General features: G+C 49.3%; 1 protein-coding gene across 2 annotated transcripts in view; it reads left to right on the top strand.

Annotated features, from left to right (window-relative positions):
* Positions 1-15,191, top strand: part of LOC147679044 (ankyrin repeat and SOCS box protein 15-like) — a 203,431-nt gene that overhangs the window by 162,035 nt on the left and 26,205 nt on the right. For both annotated transcript variants that reach the window (XM_086942785.1, XM_086942786.1), the window contains exons 6-7: positions 984-1,155; positions 10,041-10,593. In XM_086942785.1, coding sequence (XP_086798911.1) covers positions 984-1,155; positions 10,041-10,593 — 725 coding nt within the window. The remainder of the gene's footprint in view (positions 1-983; positions 1,156-10,040; positions 10,594-15,191) is intronic.

Raw genomic sequence — 15,191 nt, 5'->3', positions numbered from 1 at the left:
GCTATGCTGAGGTTGATATATAGGTGTTTTACATTGATAATATGGTGTCTCCTTAACCTCTTATTTGGGGGTTTGATATGCTGTATACTATGAGAAGGTATTTCAACTTGATATCACAGCATCTCTGAGCTTTTATATTATGGTCCTATCCAGTTAAATAGCCAAATTAGCATTGGGAGATCAATTGCAAGTACTAGCTTCATGTTTCAATTATACCAATGCATGCTTATCAATATTTTGGATATAATCCCACAATAGGTATTTATTTATGTATTTCACATAGTTTTACACTTATATATCCCATATTTATTTATTCACATGTGTATGTATTTATACAGTGATGTATTTTGATTAATGTCTAGCGGAAGATGTCTTTATGCAAGATTGACATTATGGATTCATTCAGTATAACCTCTCCACAACTATACATTGAGTCCCTGGTTTTAGCCTTTGGGTGGAGATTACTTACCCAATCATCCCTAATATTTGACCCACAATGCACTTAATGTAATATATAAGCTAGTAATGACATTATTCTCTATATTTATTGCAACTGCTCGATTTAGAATTGGACTTTATTAGATGTGGTAAGTATGTTTTTTATGTTTATGCACCACGTGATGACTATAAATTAATGTTTAAGTGATCAAGGGCAGGACTGACCGAAACGAGTCATGTGGACATAACTGTAATAAAAACAGAGTAATACACACTAGTGTCTGTGCCCGTCTCATGGAGGAGGTTGCAGGTTTTGTGTGTAAACATATATATATATCACAAAAAAAGTAACCTCCTCCAAGAGAGGAGTTACATAGATGAGCAGTTAAGAATGGTAAATCCATACTTGCCTATATATATACTTACCGTGTCTATATGCAGGTCATCAATATCTGGGCCCAAATATTTTTGTAGCACGTTATTAGGCACCATGCCGCGATGTGCACGCAGAGATAAGGTAATGCTCTCTCTCTCTCTTCCTCTAGGTGGTGATGTGTATGCTGTTGGAAATGATGGGAACTCTCTGCTGCATGATGCAGCTAAAGGCGGCAATCCAGACTGCGTAGCTCTTGTGCTAGCCTATGGCGGAAGCTGTAACATACCGGACCTAGTAGGATACCTACCCATACATAAAGCTGCCTATGGAGGACATTATCTGTAAGTAAAGAAACTGGGCAAAGCACTTCTTGAGACATGAAAGGATGCCTGCAGTGAGTTGGAGGCTCAAACATAAGGACTTACACTTATCAGCAGTAACGGTTCCTTGAGGGAGTGGTGAGGGCGGGGAGGCGGGGAGGGGAAGGGGTCTAGTAAACCACGGAATACGGCTGAACGAGGGTAAGTACATAAATAAATTAAAAAATGAATTACACTGTGCACGCTGCATTGCCAATAGCTGGCTGCATCGCCAGCTACTGCTGATAAGTGTAGTTCCCATTTTTAAAAGAACCCACTGCTGTAAACTCAGTGGCCGAAGGTACACGATATAGTTTCTCAGTTACATTACTGTGGAACATCCAGGAAAACAATACCCAATTTTTCACTCAACACGCTACATTAATAGTAACAGCATTGTAAGTGATGGCTCCTTTGTGTTTCCGTGAGTGCCTGATCTCACGCATCCAAGACAAATCCATCTTTCTGTTTGAACCCAGTCTGGCTGGGCCAAGCATCTACTTTTTTGGCTAAGGTCCCTCCTCCATTTGCATTTCATGTTGTATCTGTTTCATTGCATGAGGATTTCCCTTCCTTTTCGGTCCACATCTAACTCTTATTTATTAGTCTCCCTTACCCTCTTCCGCTGTATGATCCAGTTCCTTCCATTACATTACCCACCATTTCTTCCCTTCCATGAGTGTTTGCCAGTTCCTTCCCTTTTCATCAGCACAGTTTCTTTCCATCCAAGAGTGTGCTCCAGTTCCTTCACTTCCAGTATGTGCCGGTTGCTTCCCTTCCTCTAGATGTTGCTTCCTTCCCTTCCACCACTATGCTGTATTTCCATTTTGTTCCAGCATAATATACATTGTTAACTCCTTTAGAAGATAGAGGTGTAGATTACTCCTCTAATGTCGATGAACCAGAGCATTATTAACTCCTTTAGAAGAAAGGTGTAGATTACTCCTCTGTCGATGAACCGGAGCATTATTAACTCCTTTAGAAGAGAGGTGTAGATTACTCCTCTGTCGATGAACCAGAGCATTATTAACTCCTTTAGAAGAGAGGTGTAGGTTACTCCTCCAGGGTATTAGAGTAATCCCGCTTGGAGGAGTTGAGAAGAAGCTTGAAACTTCTGATCACGCTCTGATGTTAATTGCGTGAGAAAATCACTGAGGTGAGAAGTGCCGTAAAGGAAAGTGAGTCGAATGTCATTAGAAGGATCCGGCAAATTTTTTCCCTACTTTTATATTATTTTGGTTTTGTAAAGTGCACATGTTCCATGTACCACTTCTTAGGTCAGGGGTCTCCAAACCGGTCTTGGAGGGCTGGATCCATGCCAGATTTTTTGGATATCCCCATTGATACATGTAGTTATTTTAAAAATCTGGTGTGGATCCGGCCCTCCAGGACCGGTTTGGAGACCCCTGTCTTAGGATCATCCTAGATATTAAACACATGTACAACATACACGTTTAAGCTTGTAAGAGAAACATTTTGAGATGTTTCCTCTGTGTGTGTATGTGACAGCCATGCATCGCACAGATAGACATGACAACGTGAGCCGGGAAAGCTCTGTCAAACACCTTTCTTCTGTTTAAATGGGTAGGGAATAGACCAGAGCAGGGCCGGACTGGCTACCGGGCGTTTTGGAATGCTGCTGAGCTGAGGGCTGATTACGTTGATGGGTACCTGCGTGTACTGAACAAAACTCCTTTTGCTTTAATTATTTCGAAGTACACACAGGTCTCCATGAACAAAATCAGTCCCCACCGCAATGAAATCAGCCCCTAGTTCGGCAGAATTCCAAAACGCCCGGTAGTCAGTCCGGCCCTGGACCAGAGACCGAACGTAGCGTTTGAATAGAAACTGAGGCCCAATCTAGGTTGGTGGGAGGGAACTCCATCACAGTGGCGGCGGAGTTCCCTCCCTGCCACCATAGTGGTGCATCTGCCAGATTTATATGCAGGTTGTTACGTTTGGCCACAGTGCAACTACTCCCTCTCCATCATGGCCAAACTTCTCCAATGACCCTGCAGAGTAAGGGCCATTAGAAGTTGACCTGTCTTTCTGATCACCTAATTTAGATGGGCGGAATGAAAGATCAGTTGTCACTGCCATCACCACCAGGAAAACCCTTGCAGTACGGGGCAGTTAAAAAAAGCTACATGCTCCTCTTTCCTTGTGAGAGGTCTCAAATGGCGAAAGGGGCATTGCAGTTTTTATTTTCAAAAATAAAATCCCATTTCGAGTTTTTTATTTTTAATAATAAAAACAGAAAGTGATGGAGCCCTGCTCGAAACAGAAAAATGCATTGACAGAAACTACCATTAAATGCCTGCCAGCTTGATGGTCATTTATAACTCTGGTGGGCGGTCCCTCCACCAGAGCGATGGAGTAATTTACTTCATTGCCCTGGCAGAACAGGCCGTCCACCCAAATATAAATCAGACCCTTAATGCTATAACTTTTAGATGGGCTTTGTCTATTCTGATATGTAATCCGCATTGGGAGCTGCCTTATTTCCATGAGCAAGAAATTCTTGACAATGGGACAGTGGTTGGAGCAGGCTCACCTGCTTCTGAATTTGAGCTAATTTTGAGAAACCATCAGTAGCCACTTACCTTGACTCTGTCTTTAAATATTAATATGCCAAACTTTAGCAAATGTGGTTCTTCACTGGCAGCTAAGGCAGAAATCATCTAGCATACGACACACCCTCTCTTTTTCCTAATCCTCCAGTCAGCCAAGTTGTGGTATTCTGACCTCTTTGAAGCTGTTAGATTTTGAGAACTGGGAAGTTGTAATAAAGGCAGTAATTAGAGTTAAGCACCGTCCTGACCCTTAGGATTAGGAGAAAGAAAGAGCAAAATGGGCCTCAATTGTGAAAGTTGGTGGTACAGCTTCTGGCAGCCCTCTAGCCTGAAGACCTCTGGAAATCACATGATGGCCGCAGTCTAAGGGGTGCTTCTAGAATTGAATGAGTTGCCAATCTAATCCAAAAAGAACAGTCACTCTAGCTATGGCTGCCTAATACAGTACAGCGTCCTGAGCTGCCTGCCCAGCCATTAGAAACAAGCAGCAAGCTGTGTTGCTCCCACAACCCCATTTTATGGACTATTTACTGGGCAGACACACACTGAAATCTGGGCAGAAGAGAGCAGATGGCCTAGCCCAGGGGTACTCATAGTACGGCCCGCGGGCCTGTGGCGGCCCGGCAAGCCTTCCCTGGCGGCCCCCAAGACATCATAACTGTGTTTCCCGAGTTTTTTTTTTAAAGTATCTGCAGCAGCGAGAGAGACTCTTGCTGCTTTGTGGGGGCTGCCGGCCGGGCGATCCTAGGAATGGCCAGAGTAAAGCTGCAGGGGCCTAAGGAGAGGTGAAATACAAAGGCATCATTAACATGCAAATGGTCTTTTAATGACCTGTGAAGTGCTCGGTGCAGCTGTGTGTGTGTGTGCCCCGGCTGGCGCACAGGCAGGGTGAGGTGACAGAGGGAGTGGGAGGGAAAGGGAGGGGGAGGGGGACGGAGAGGGAGAGAGAGAGTGAGAGAGAGGGAGTGAGTGAGGGAGAGGGAGGGAGTGAGTGAGAGGGAGGGAGTGAGTGAGAGGGAGTGAGTGGGAGAGGGAGTGAGGGAGCGGGAGTGAGAGTGAGAGGGAGTGAGAGTGAGAGGGAGTGAGGGAGAGGGAGTGAGGGAGAGGGAGTGAGGGAGAGGGAGTGAGTGACTGAGAGGGAGTGAGTGACTGAGGGAGTGAGAGAGAATGAGTAAATGAGTGGGAGTGAGTGAGTGGGAGTGAGAGGGAGAGTGTGAGAGGGAGAGAGAGAGGGGTTGAGAGGGAGGCAGTGAGGGAGAGGGAGTTAGTGAGAGGCCGAGTGAGTGAGGGAGAGGGAGTGAGTGAGGGAGAGGGAGTGAGTGAGGGAGAGGGAGTTAGTGGGAATGAGTGAGTAAATGAGTTGAGTGAGTGAGAGGGAGTGAGTGAGCGGGAGTGAGTGAGAGGGATGAAGTGAGTGAGAGGGATGAAGTGAGTGAGAGGGATGGAGTGAGTGGGAGGGAGTGAGTGAGAGGGAGGGAGTGAATGAGAGAGTGAGTGAGTGAGAGGGAGGGAGTGAATGAGAGGGAGGGAGTGAATGAGAGAGAGGGAGTGAGGGAGAGGGAGGGAGTGAATGAGAGAGAGAGAGTGAGTGAGAGGGAGTGAGAGGGAGGGAGTGAGTGAGAGGGAGGGAGTGGGAGTGAGAGAGAGTGAGGGAGAGGGAGTGAGGGAGAGGGAGTGAGGGAGAGGGAGTGAGGGAGAGGGAGTGAGGGAGAGGGAGTGAGGGAGAGGGAGTGAGTGACTGAGAGGGAGTGAGTGAGGGAGAGGGAGTTAGTGGGAATGAGTGAGTAAATGAGTTGAGTGAGTGAGCGGGAGTGAGTGAGAGGGATGAAGTGAGTGAGAGGGATGAAGTGAGTGAGAGGGATGGAGTGAGTGGGAGGGAGTGAGTGAGAGGGAGGGAGTGAATGAGAGAGAGTGAGTGAGAGGGAGGGAGTGAATGAGAGGGAGGGAGTGAGGGAGAGGGAGTGAGGGAGAGGGAGTGAGTGACTGAGAGGGAGTGAGTGACTGAGGGAGTGAGAGAGAATGAGTAAATGAGTGGGAGTGAGTGAGTGGGAGTGAGAGGGAGAGTGTGAGAGGGAGAGAGAGAGGGGTTGAGAGGGAGTGAGTGAGGGAGAGGGAGTTAGTGAGAGAGACCGAGTGAGTGAGTGAGGGAGAGGGAGTGAGTGAGGGAGAGGGAGTGAGTGAGGGAGAGGGAGTGAGTGAGGGAGAGGGAGTGAGTGAGGGAGAGGGAGTGAGTGAGGGAGGGGGTGGTGAGCGGGAGTGAGTGAGCGGGGATGAAGTGAGTGAGAGGGGAGTGAGTGAGAGGAGGGAGTGAATGAGAGAGAGTGAGTGAGTGAGAGGGAGGGAGTGAATGAGAGAGAGAGAGAGTGAGTGAGAGGGAGTGAGAGGGAGAAGAGTGAGTGAGTGAGAGGGAGGGAGAGAGAGAGAGGGAGGGAGGGAGAGAGAGAGAGGGAGTGAGTGAGAGGGAGTGAGTGAGAGGGAGGGAGTGAATGAGAGGGAGTGAGTGAGTGAGAGGGAGTGAGAGGGAGGGGAGGGAGAGAGTGAGAGGGAGGGGGAGGGAGGGAGAGAGGAGAGGAGAGAGGGAGGGAGGGAGAGGGAGGGATGTGAGAGAGTGACTGAGAGAGTGAGAGTGAGTGAGAATGAGTGGGAGGGAGTGAGTGAGTGGGAGGGAGTGAGTGAGTGGGAGGGAGTGAGTGAGTGGGAGGGATGAGTGGGAGGGAGTGAGTGAGTGGGGGGAGTGGTGAGTGGGTGGAGTGGAGTGAGTGAGAGGGAGTGAATGAGAGAGAGTGAGTGAGTGAGAGGGATTGAGTGAGTGAGTGGGAGGGAGTGAGTGAGTGGGAGTGAGTGAGTGAGTGGGAGTGAGTGAGTGGGAGTGAGTGAGTGGGAGGGAGTGAGAGGGAGGGAGTGAGTGAGAGTGAAAGGTAGGGAGTGAATGGGAGGGAGTGAGAGGGAGGGAGTGAGCGAGTGAGAGAGGGAGAGAGTGAGAGTGAATGAGTGGGAGGGAGAGGGAGTGAGTGAGGGAGAGGGAGTGAGTGAGGGAGAGGGAGTTAGTGGGAGTGAGTGAGTAAATGAGTTGAGTGAGTGAGAGGGAGTGAGTGAGCGGGAGTGAGAGGGATGAAGTGAGTGAGAGGGATGAAGTGAGTGAGAGGGATGAAGTGAGTGAGTGGGAGGGAGTGAGTGAGTGGGAGGGAGTGAGTGAGAGGGAGGGAGTGAGTGAGAGAGAGTGAGTGAGTGAGAGGGAGGGAGTGAATGAGAGAGAGAGAGTGAGTGAGAGGGAGTGAGAGGGAGGGAGGGAGTGAGTGAGTGAGAGGGAGGGAGTGGGAGGGAGGGAGTGAGTGAGAGGGAGGGAGTGAGTGAGAGAGAGTGAGTGAGTGAGAGGGAGGGAGTGAATGAGAGAGAGAGAGAGTGAGTGAGAGGGAGTGAGAGGGAGTGAGTGAGTGAGTGAGAGGGAGGGAGGGAGTGGGAGGGAGAGAGAGAGGGAGTGAGAGGGAGTGAGGGAGTGAGAGGGAGTGAGTGAGTGAGAGGGAGTGAGTGAGTGAGAGGGAGGGAGTGAATGAGAGGGAGTGAGTGAGTGAGAGGGAGTGAGAGGGAGGGAGCGGGAGGGAGGGAGAGAGAGGGAGGGAGGGAGAGGGAGGGAGTGAGAGAGTGACTGAGAGAGTGAGAGTGAGAGTGAGTGAGAATGAGTGAGAGGGAGTGAGAGGGAGTGAGTGAGAGGGAGTGAGTGGGAGGGAGTGAGTGAGTGGGAGGGAGTGAGTGGGAGGGAGTGAGTGGGAGGGAGTGAGTGAGTGGGAGGGAGTGAGTGAGTGGGAGGGAGTGAGTGAGAGGGAGTGAGTGAGTGGGAGGGAGTGAGTGAGTGGGAGGGAGTGAATGAGAGAGAGGGAGTGAGTGAGAGAGAGTGAGTGAGTGAGAGGGAGTGAGTGAGTGAGAGGGAGGGAGTGAATGAGAGGGAGGGAGTGAGCGAGTGAGAGTGAGCGAGTGAGAGGGAGGGAGTGAATGAGAGGGAGTGAGTGAGAGGGAGTGAGAGGGAGGGAGTGGGAGGGAGGGAGGGAGTGAGGGAGTGGGAGGGAGGGAGAGGGAGGGAGGGAGAGAGAGAGGGAGCGAGTGAGAGGGAGGGAGTGAATGAGAGGGAGTGAGTGAGAGGGAGGGAGTGAGTGAGAGGGAGGGAGTGAGAGGGATGGAGTGAGTCAGAGGGATGGAGTGAGTGAGAGGGAGTGAGTGAGAGGGAGTGAGTGAGAGGGAGTGAGTGAGTGGGAGTGAGTGAGTGAGTGGGAGTGAGTGAGAGTGAGTGAGAGTGAGAGGTAGGGAGTGAATGGGAGGGAGTGAGAGGGAGGGAGTGAGCGAGTGAGAGGGAGAGAGTGAGAGTGAATGAGTGGGAGAGGGAGTGAGTGAGACAGAGAGGGAGTGAGACGGACAGGGAGGGAGAGGGAGTGAGATGGAGACAGAGAGGGAGGGAAAGGGAGGGAGTGAGAGGGAGGGAAAGGGAAGGAGACAGGGAGGGAAAGGAAGGGAAAGGGGGTGAGACAGAGAGTGAGTGAGAGGGAGGGAAAGGGAGGGGGACGGAGAGGGAGGGAGTGAGAGAGAGGGAGTGAGACAGTCGGAGTGAGACAGTCGGAGTGAGACAGTCGGAGTGAGACAGTCGGAGTGAGACAGTCGGAGTGAGACAGTCGGAGTGAGACAGAGGAAGACAGGAGAGAGGGAGGGTGAGAGGGAGAGAGAGCTAGAGAGAGGGAGGGAGACCGAGAGAGATGTGTGTATGCCAGGACGGCTCAGTGGACGAAGGCGTCCGCTGCAGGGACCTATGATCAACCTCATGGTCAGTTTTATGTTGTTGCTCTAGCCCCTCCCCCTCCCCCACTGACCCTGCCCCCCCACCGATGCGGCCCTCGGACACAAACCAAACTGTAAATTTGGCCCCCGAGAGAAAGTTTGTGAGTACCTTTGGCCTAGCCCATAGTGGTGCAGGCCGGAATGTTGCCGGGTGTCTGCATTGTCATCTCTGCACACAGTATTAGGGTATGGTGGTGGGCCCATGAAGCTTCAGTACCAAGTTACTGTATTCAGTAGTTACAGGAAAGATGAAGGGCCGGCAAGAGAATGTGAGGAAACATTTCAGCAATTCCGTAGTGCTCTGCTGTTACAAAATAAAGGATGAAGTCAAAGCCTGTAAACTCGGGAACTTGAAGGTCAGAAGTAGCCTGTGCTGACATTAGCCCATGAGCAGCCTTTTGATACAATGAACAACCCTATGCCACAGTATGTAGCAGTGGTCTACTTGAGCATACACGATCACTCCAGGCAGGCTGACATTTGGGGCATAGGTGAAATATAATGCCTCTGATGTGAATAAATCAGTAAATAAATTATTTGGTAAACTGGTATATTAACAGCAGTACACTACAAACCTGTGTAGCTCTGTAAAATATTTGCCTCAACCTGGAACATTGCAGGCAAATTACATTTTGCATGTTTCCAGCTAGATCCGTGAGAACCATTGCGCTGCCATCTTTGTTCATGGTTCTCAAATGGTGTGGAAATACTGAACTGTAACTAGACTGAGAACTGTTGTTTGGGAGGCTGACATTCAAATGGTCAAAGAGACTTAATTTATAAAGGCTTATCTGAAAGCAATAACTTCAATGGTAAAACACTCCATTCAATATCTTCATTGAATCTAGTTTTCACTGAATCTGAATTCTAGATCCCGCTGTTTTCCTTATAGGGCAGTTTTCTGTCGGTTTGCTTTCCTTTTATTGAAATGAAACTTCGAAGTTCCATTTCAAGGTGTGTGTGTGTGTATTTCAGTTGATTATAATGCTGAACAAGTATGGTTAGGAGTCCCACCTTCATAGATTCCAGGTGATTTGAATGCTCCTTATCTTTGTTGCCGTTGAATTGTACAGTTTGACGATGTGCCTCGTAAATACTTTGTGGCAGATTTACAAACCCCTTGCTCCACTTTTGCGTCACTTTTCCCATGTTAAAAGTGGCGCAAAAGTGGCGCAAGGGGCTTGTAAATCTGCCCCTTTTTACTTAAGATTGAATTGAAAACAATAGTGTCCACCTCCTTTCAAGTCATTAAGACACTTTTTCAGTACTGAACTTTCGTGTGATCACCTAAAGCATTCTTTTAGTCATGCTTTGCTTCTATTGCACTAATCAGACTAACACACCTGAAAACAATGATTTGTAGGTGAAAAGTGATTAGACACAGGCTCCATAAAGACCTGGAGTGCGGAGGTCCCCCTGCAGATGTCATCTAGTCCTAACCTAGATGTTAAATGTTTTCTTTGTTTTCAGGGCTTTGAAGATTCTCATTCCTGCTACATCTAAACATGCAGTGAAGGAAAGTGGGGAAAGTCTTATTCACGCAGCGGTAGGGGCACAGTCCGTGCAGTGCTTGGAGCTTCTTATCGAAAATGGGTTTGACGTCAATGACCTTTTGGAAGAAAACTATGGTGACGGAAAAAGCGCACTCTTTACCGCTGTGTTCAACAATGACCTTTTGTGCACCAAGGTTTTGCTCAAGGCTGGTGCTGACCCAAACCAAGATCCACAGAGTTGCCTTATTGTGGCGGTAACGTTTGGAAGGCACGAGATTGCCAGGTTACTTCTATCTTACCGAGCAAATGTCAACTGCTTCTTCATGGGTGAATATGATACCCATTTTCCAAGTGCTATCCAATACGCCTTAAATGACGAGCTCATGCTAAGGTTGCTGCTGAATAATGGATACCAGGCTGAACTCTGTTTTGACTGCATGCATAGTGATATTTATGGAAATTCATTCTCATGGTCAAACCTGGCAGAGGATATACTTCCTGTATGGGAGTCTGATATAAAAGACAATCCGGTGAGTGCTTTCCAAAATCATTCTGCAGTAAGTAGTGCCAAAGTTAGACCTTAAGGGAAGAGTAAGAACTACTGGACTGGTATACTTTCTCTGGAAAAGATTGCACCATGACAAACCACCAATAAAGGGTTTTGAGGGTATTCCCACCTTGAGTGATAATATGGCATATTGTTTCACTACATAACTATATTTATTGCAAATAATATAACTAAATAGAAAGCATTTATTTTTATAATTACAATTTCTTTATAAAAAGTTACTTTTCTCTTATTCTTGCTACTGCTCTCACCGTGCTCCAGTGAATGTGCTCTTGTTTGTTTGATTCCAGTCCTGTGTACCAAGAGTAATAGCAAATGGGGGTTAAAGTCTCTAGATGCTCTTCAGACTGTTAGGACTGGGCATCAGCTGCTTACTTGTGCCATCTGAAGGAATTGGTAACTCAGTAGAACCTGAGGAGTTGCCTACAGTAAGGAATGGAACCCTTATTGCTGTTGATGAAATAATTTTACCTCATTACATTTTATTTAAAATAAACCTATATCTATTGGAAGCGCTTGAGCATTCAACGTGTTCCCATTTCCTACCCTTGCCCACTCTTTACGCTCACCACACTGGAGATCTCATCAACTCCCTATGTTATGCAGATTTGTAGTGCGCACTATCACCCAGAAGGATATCCTATGTTAACGCTAAAGGATGCATGACTCTTTACCTTGGTACGTGGCAGGCATCAAATGCGTAGATGGCATAAAGCTCTGTCACTAACATTTGTGGGAAACTTTCACTTCTCCCTCACCTAGTATGGAGAAGATTCTTTAAGCCTTCAGTGTGGGCTATTGCTGGGTTGGGTAGGCATGAGTAAAGCCCCTCTTGAAACTTACAGTGAGTGCCGTAGAGCACCTTAGAGAGCAGGCTGATGCAGCAGGTTAATGAAGCTGCCTGTGTTCTTTTATCTTCCTTGCAGGGCTTAATTTGTGCCGGGGCTTGCCGGTGCTTAGCACTGGCACCTAATTATCAGGGCCGGGTCTACACAGTGAGTCACGCATCGCATTGAGTGCCCCGTCCGCACGTCAGTTACATGATTTCCTTTGTGCATGTGTGCTGCTTTCACTTAGTTACCGCGTACTGACTGGTTGTGTTGTTTGATCATGATGAGTTATGACTCTGAACAACTTACTGTCTTAATGATGACGAGTCCGACTTAATTTCTCCTCCTCACTCGTCTAGTGTTTTTCACTGACAGCAGACTTCCGGGCCCAGCGGATGAGGTCACGTGGGTCAGTGTTGCCGGCCCCTAGTGGGCGGGACACTGAGTTGGGCTGGTCTTCTTCTTCTGCGGGGGTTGGCCGTTGGGGCTGTGCGCGGCAGAGGGAGTGACGCGTGCGCAGATTTTGCAATTGAATGCCCGCGCGTTCACTTGCCACGGCACACCCCAGCATACCCGCACGGCCCCATCATTCTCGCTGTGCTCACCACCAAGTAACTGGTGGTGGTGGTTGAACTTAAACGCTACGCTGCCGCCTTTGAAAGTAGCGGGAGTCGGTCGGACCTGAGGTTGGCTGACTCTGTAGACGTAGAGACTGACTACTACTGTTGCAGACTAGCTCACCAGGTGAGGGGCGGTGAGGCATGGCCTGGGGTATGCCGGCGGCCTAATCATCTGCATCCAGGACTGTCTGCATCATGATTTATAAAAACATAAATAATGCTGCGCAGGTGAGGCAGAGCAGGGGGCAGGATCTGGCAGGCTGTAGGTGCCGTGATTACTGTCTGGTTAACATTTCATGTAGATTATTTTTTTATTTGTTGGTTCTGATCATGATGGCCTGCTGGGGTAGGCCGGCGGCCTAATCATCATTTAAAAACGTTAATAAAGCTGCGCAGGTGAGGCAGGGCCTGGCAGGCACAGGCCGCAGGTGCCGCCGTGATTACTGGTTTACTTCTTTTTATTATAATGTTGATTGGTGAGGGTTTTTCCGGTCTGATGATGATGAGTTGGCGCGGCCATTAGTTTGGGGCCCTGAGTTTGATCATCATGATCATGTTGCCAGGAGTAGTGTGTGGGGCTATTGACTGCGCAGTTGCAGGCCGTCCCGGGCTGCCTGGATGGATCAGACATTACTGGGCTAGCCCTGGTTTCAGTTTCAGTTCAGGCTCGCTCGTCACCAAATCTGCGGGGGGTTGGTTGGGGCTGTGCGCAGAAAGCAGTGTGCGCAGATTTAATTTTCACATTGCAATGGGGGCTCAGAATACCTGCACTGCCTACAGGCACTGAGGCTCTCCAGTCACTCACTACCCCCGTAGCGGCGATGATGCCTGGCCCTGGATTGATTTGGTCACTTGTGCACGGTTCACACAGTAGGGTAATGGAAGAGTCCGTCCGACTCCGCCATGCCTTCTTCTCCCCGACCCCTCCACACACCCCAATGCCACCCTGCTTCCTGCCGCCTGCCAGTGCCTTCTAATCCAGTGCCAGCTGCAGCTGTGCCGTGCACCATTCATTTCTCACTCAAACTGTGGAAAAAGCGGCCTCTACCTTACGGTAATGACTGCACTCCAGCCATAATGTAAGTGCGCACAATCTCGGGGAGCTCGCCTGGGCTGCGTTTTTTGCCTTTTAGCTGTAGGTTATTCAACCATCATTTCACTTGCTGCCTGCTACGCACCTAAACTCCCCATTCGTGCTACTCTCATTTTTTTTTTTTTTTTAAATATATTTTTATTGCAGGAATTAGCCAAAATTACATAATAGATCAGAGACATAACTTCAAAGGAAAAGAAAAACATCAGATCCCCCGTGAGGGAATACTTCTCGTACACAGCCATTCAGCCCACAACCCGAGGGTCGGGCGGCGCCTGCGATAAGGTCGCATATGGGGATCTGGTAGTTTGCTGGGGTCGATCTGAATAAACGATCGATCTTCGTCTGTTTTTCTAAAATCATCCTAAAAACTCCCCCTAATACCCACCCAACCCAACGTCCCCCGGAGGAACGGGGACTAACCACGTAGTATCAAAAGACCCAGAATGGTAGTGAAATGTAATGAAAGCAACCTACGCTCCCCTCTACCTCCATCCACCCCCCTCCCCTCGCCTAGCCCCGCCATCAGTGTGTTGTGTGTGTGGGAAGAGCTTGTGGAAAGAATCCTTTATCTACTGCATAGAAACCAGTGTTATGTATGTCTAACGGAACTCAGGTTGTGCTGCGTCATCACTCTCGGAATCGCTGGAAGCGCTGTAATCTCGCAAGGCCTGCACTAATGTCTCCCATTCCTGTGCAGCTTCTAGCGCCCTCTCATTCTGCTGTCGCCTCGCCAGTTGGTACCGCAGGGTGCTCTCCCCCGTAGCCCACTTCAGAAGTTCATTGTGCCATTTAGTGCCTGTTGGACCAACTCGTGCCTTCCAATGCCTGGTTATCTCTCTCTTTGCCAGAATGAGCCCTAGGTCAATAAACTTACTAGAGATTTTGTTTTTAGGGGTATGAGGGAACCAATGTAGGATCCCCACCGCCACGTCAAAGGTCAAGGATCTCCCAGTGACCCCATTGAGGGTGTCCCCTATCAGGAGCCAGTATGAGGACAGCGCTGGGCAGGACCACAGCATATGTATAAGGTCCGCCGCAGGTGATCGGCATCTGGGGCAAGCCGCTGTGTCTGAGGCGAAGTATTGTTGAATTTTCGCCAGAGTCAGGTAGGCCCTGTGGAGTACGTAAAAGTGAACCAATTGAAACCGGGCGTGGCGCGGGCCTTTCCAGGCACGACGCATTAGTTGTGCCCACGCTGTTTCCGGTATATCTTTCCCAATGTCGGCCTCCCACCGGTTCCGTAGTATGTCGAGCGGGGGCAGTCCCTCATTGATTAATCTAGTATATAAACACGTGACCGCTTTGACCGTCCCCGAGGACATCATGACATATTGGCACACCGGTGATGTTGGTGGTTCCTCTATACCCTTCTTCCAGTGCGTCTGAATTGCTCGAGTAACTGCTGTGTGAAGGAGGAAGTCGCCTCGGGGAACGTCAAAGCGGTCCAGAATCTCCTGGAAGGGCAGTAACACTCCATCTTCATAGAGGTCTCCCACTAATTGCAACCCTGCATCTTCCCAGTGCCTTAAGCGCGACCAGTCTCCACCATGTGGCAAGGCAGTGATCATCCCCAACGGAATCTCCGGAGCGTACGGGAGTTTCAGCTCCCCCCCGGCCATGTGCACGATTCCAGCACAGTCGTATAGTACGTTCCTCGAGCGTAAGGCCTTTCAGGGCTAAACGCTGGTGTAATGCAATGTAGGAGATAATGTGTCTGGGCATACCCCTGCCCCTCCTCTCTTCCGGGCCTCGGAACTCTCTCGCTATCTCCTGAGTAAAGGTTTGCAATTGAGCCGCTAGATAGTACTTTTCGAAATCCGGCACTGCTAGGCCGCCCTCCGATTTTGGTCTCATCAGGGTCTTGAGCGCCACCCTTCGGCGGCCCGATCCCCAGAGGAACCCCACCAACATGGATCTCAAGAGCCGGAAGGTGGCCGGCGGAATCCAAATCGGGAGCGCTCGGAAATAATATAACAGTCGAGGGAGTGCCACCATTTTCAGCAGTTCTATACGC

This window comes from Lissotriton vulgaris, chromosome 11 (genome assembly GCF_964263255.1).
Source record: "Lissotriton vulgaris chromosome 11, aLisVul1.2, whole genome shotgun sequence".
Lineage (NCBI taxonomy): Eukaryota > Metazoa > Chordata > Amphibia > Caudata > Salamandridae > Lissotriton > Lissotriton vulgaris.
This window is presented reverse-complemented; position numbering and strand designations above follow the sequence as displayed.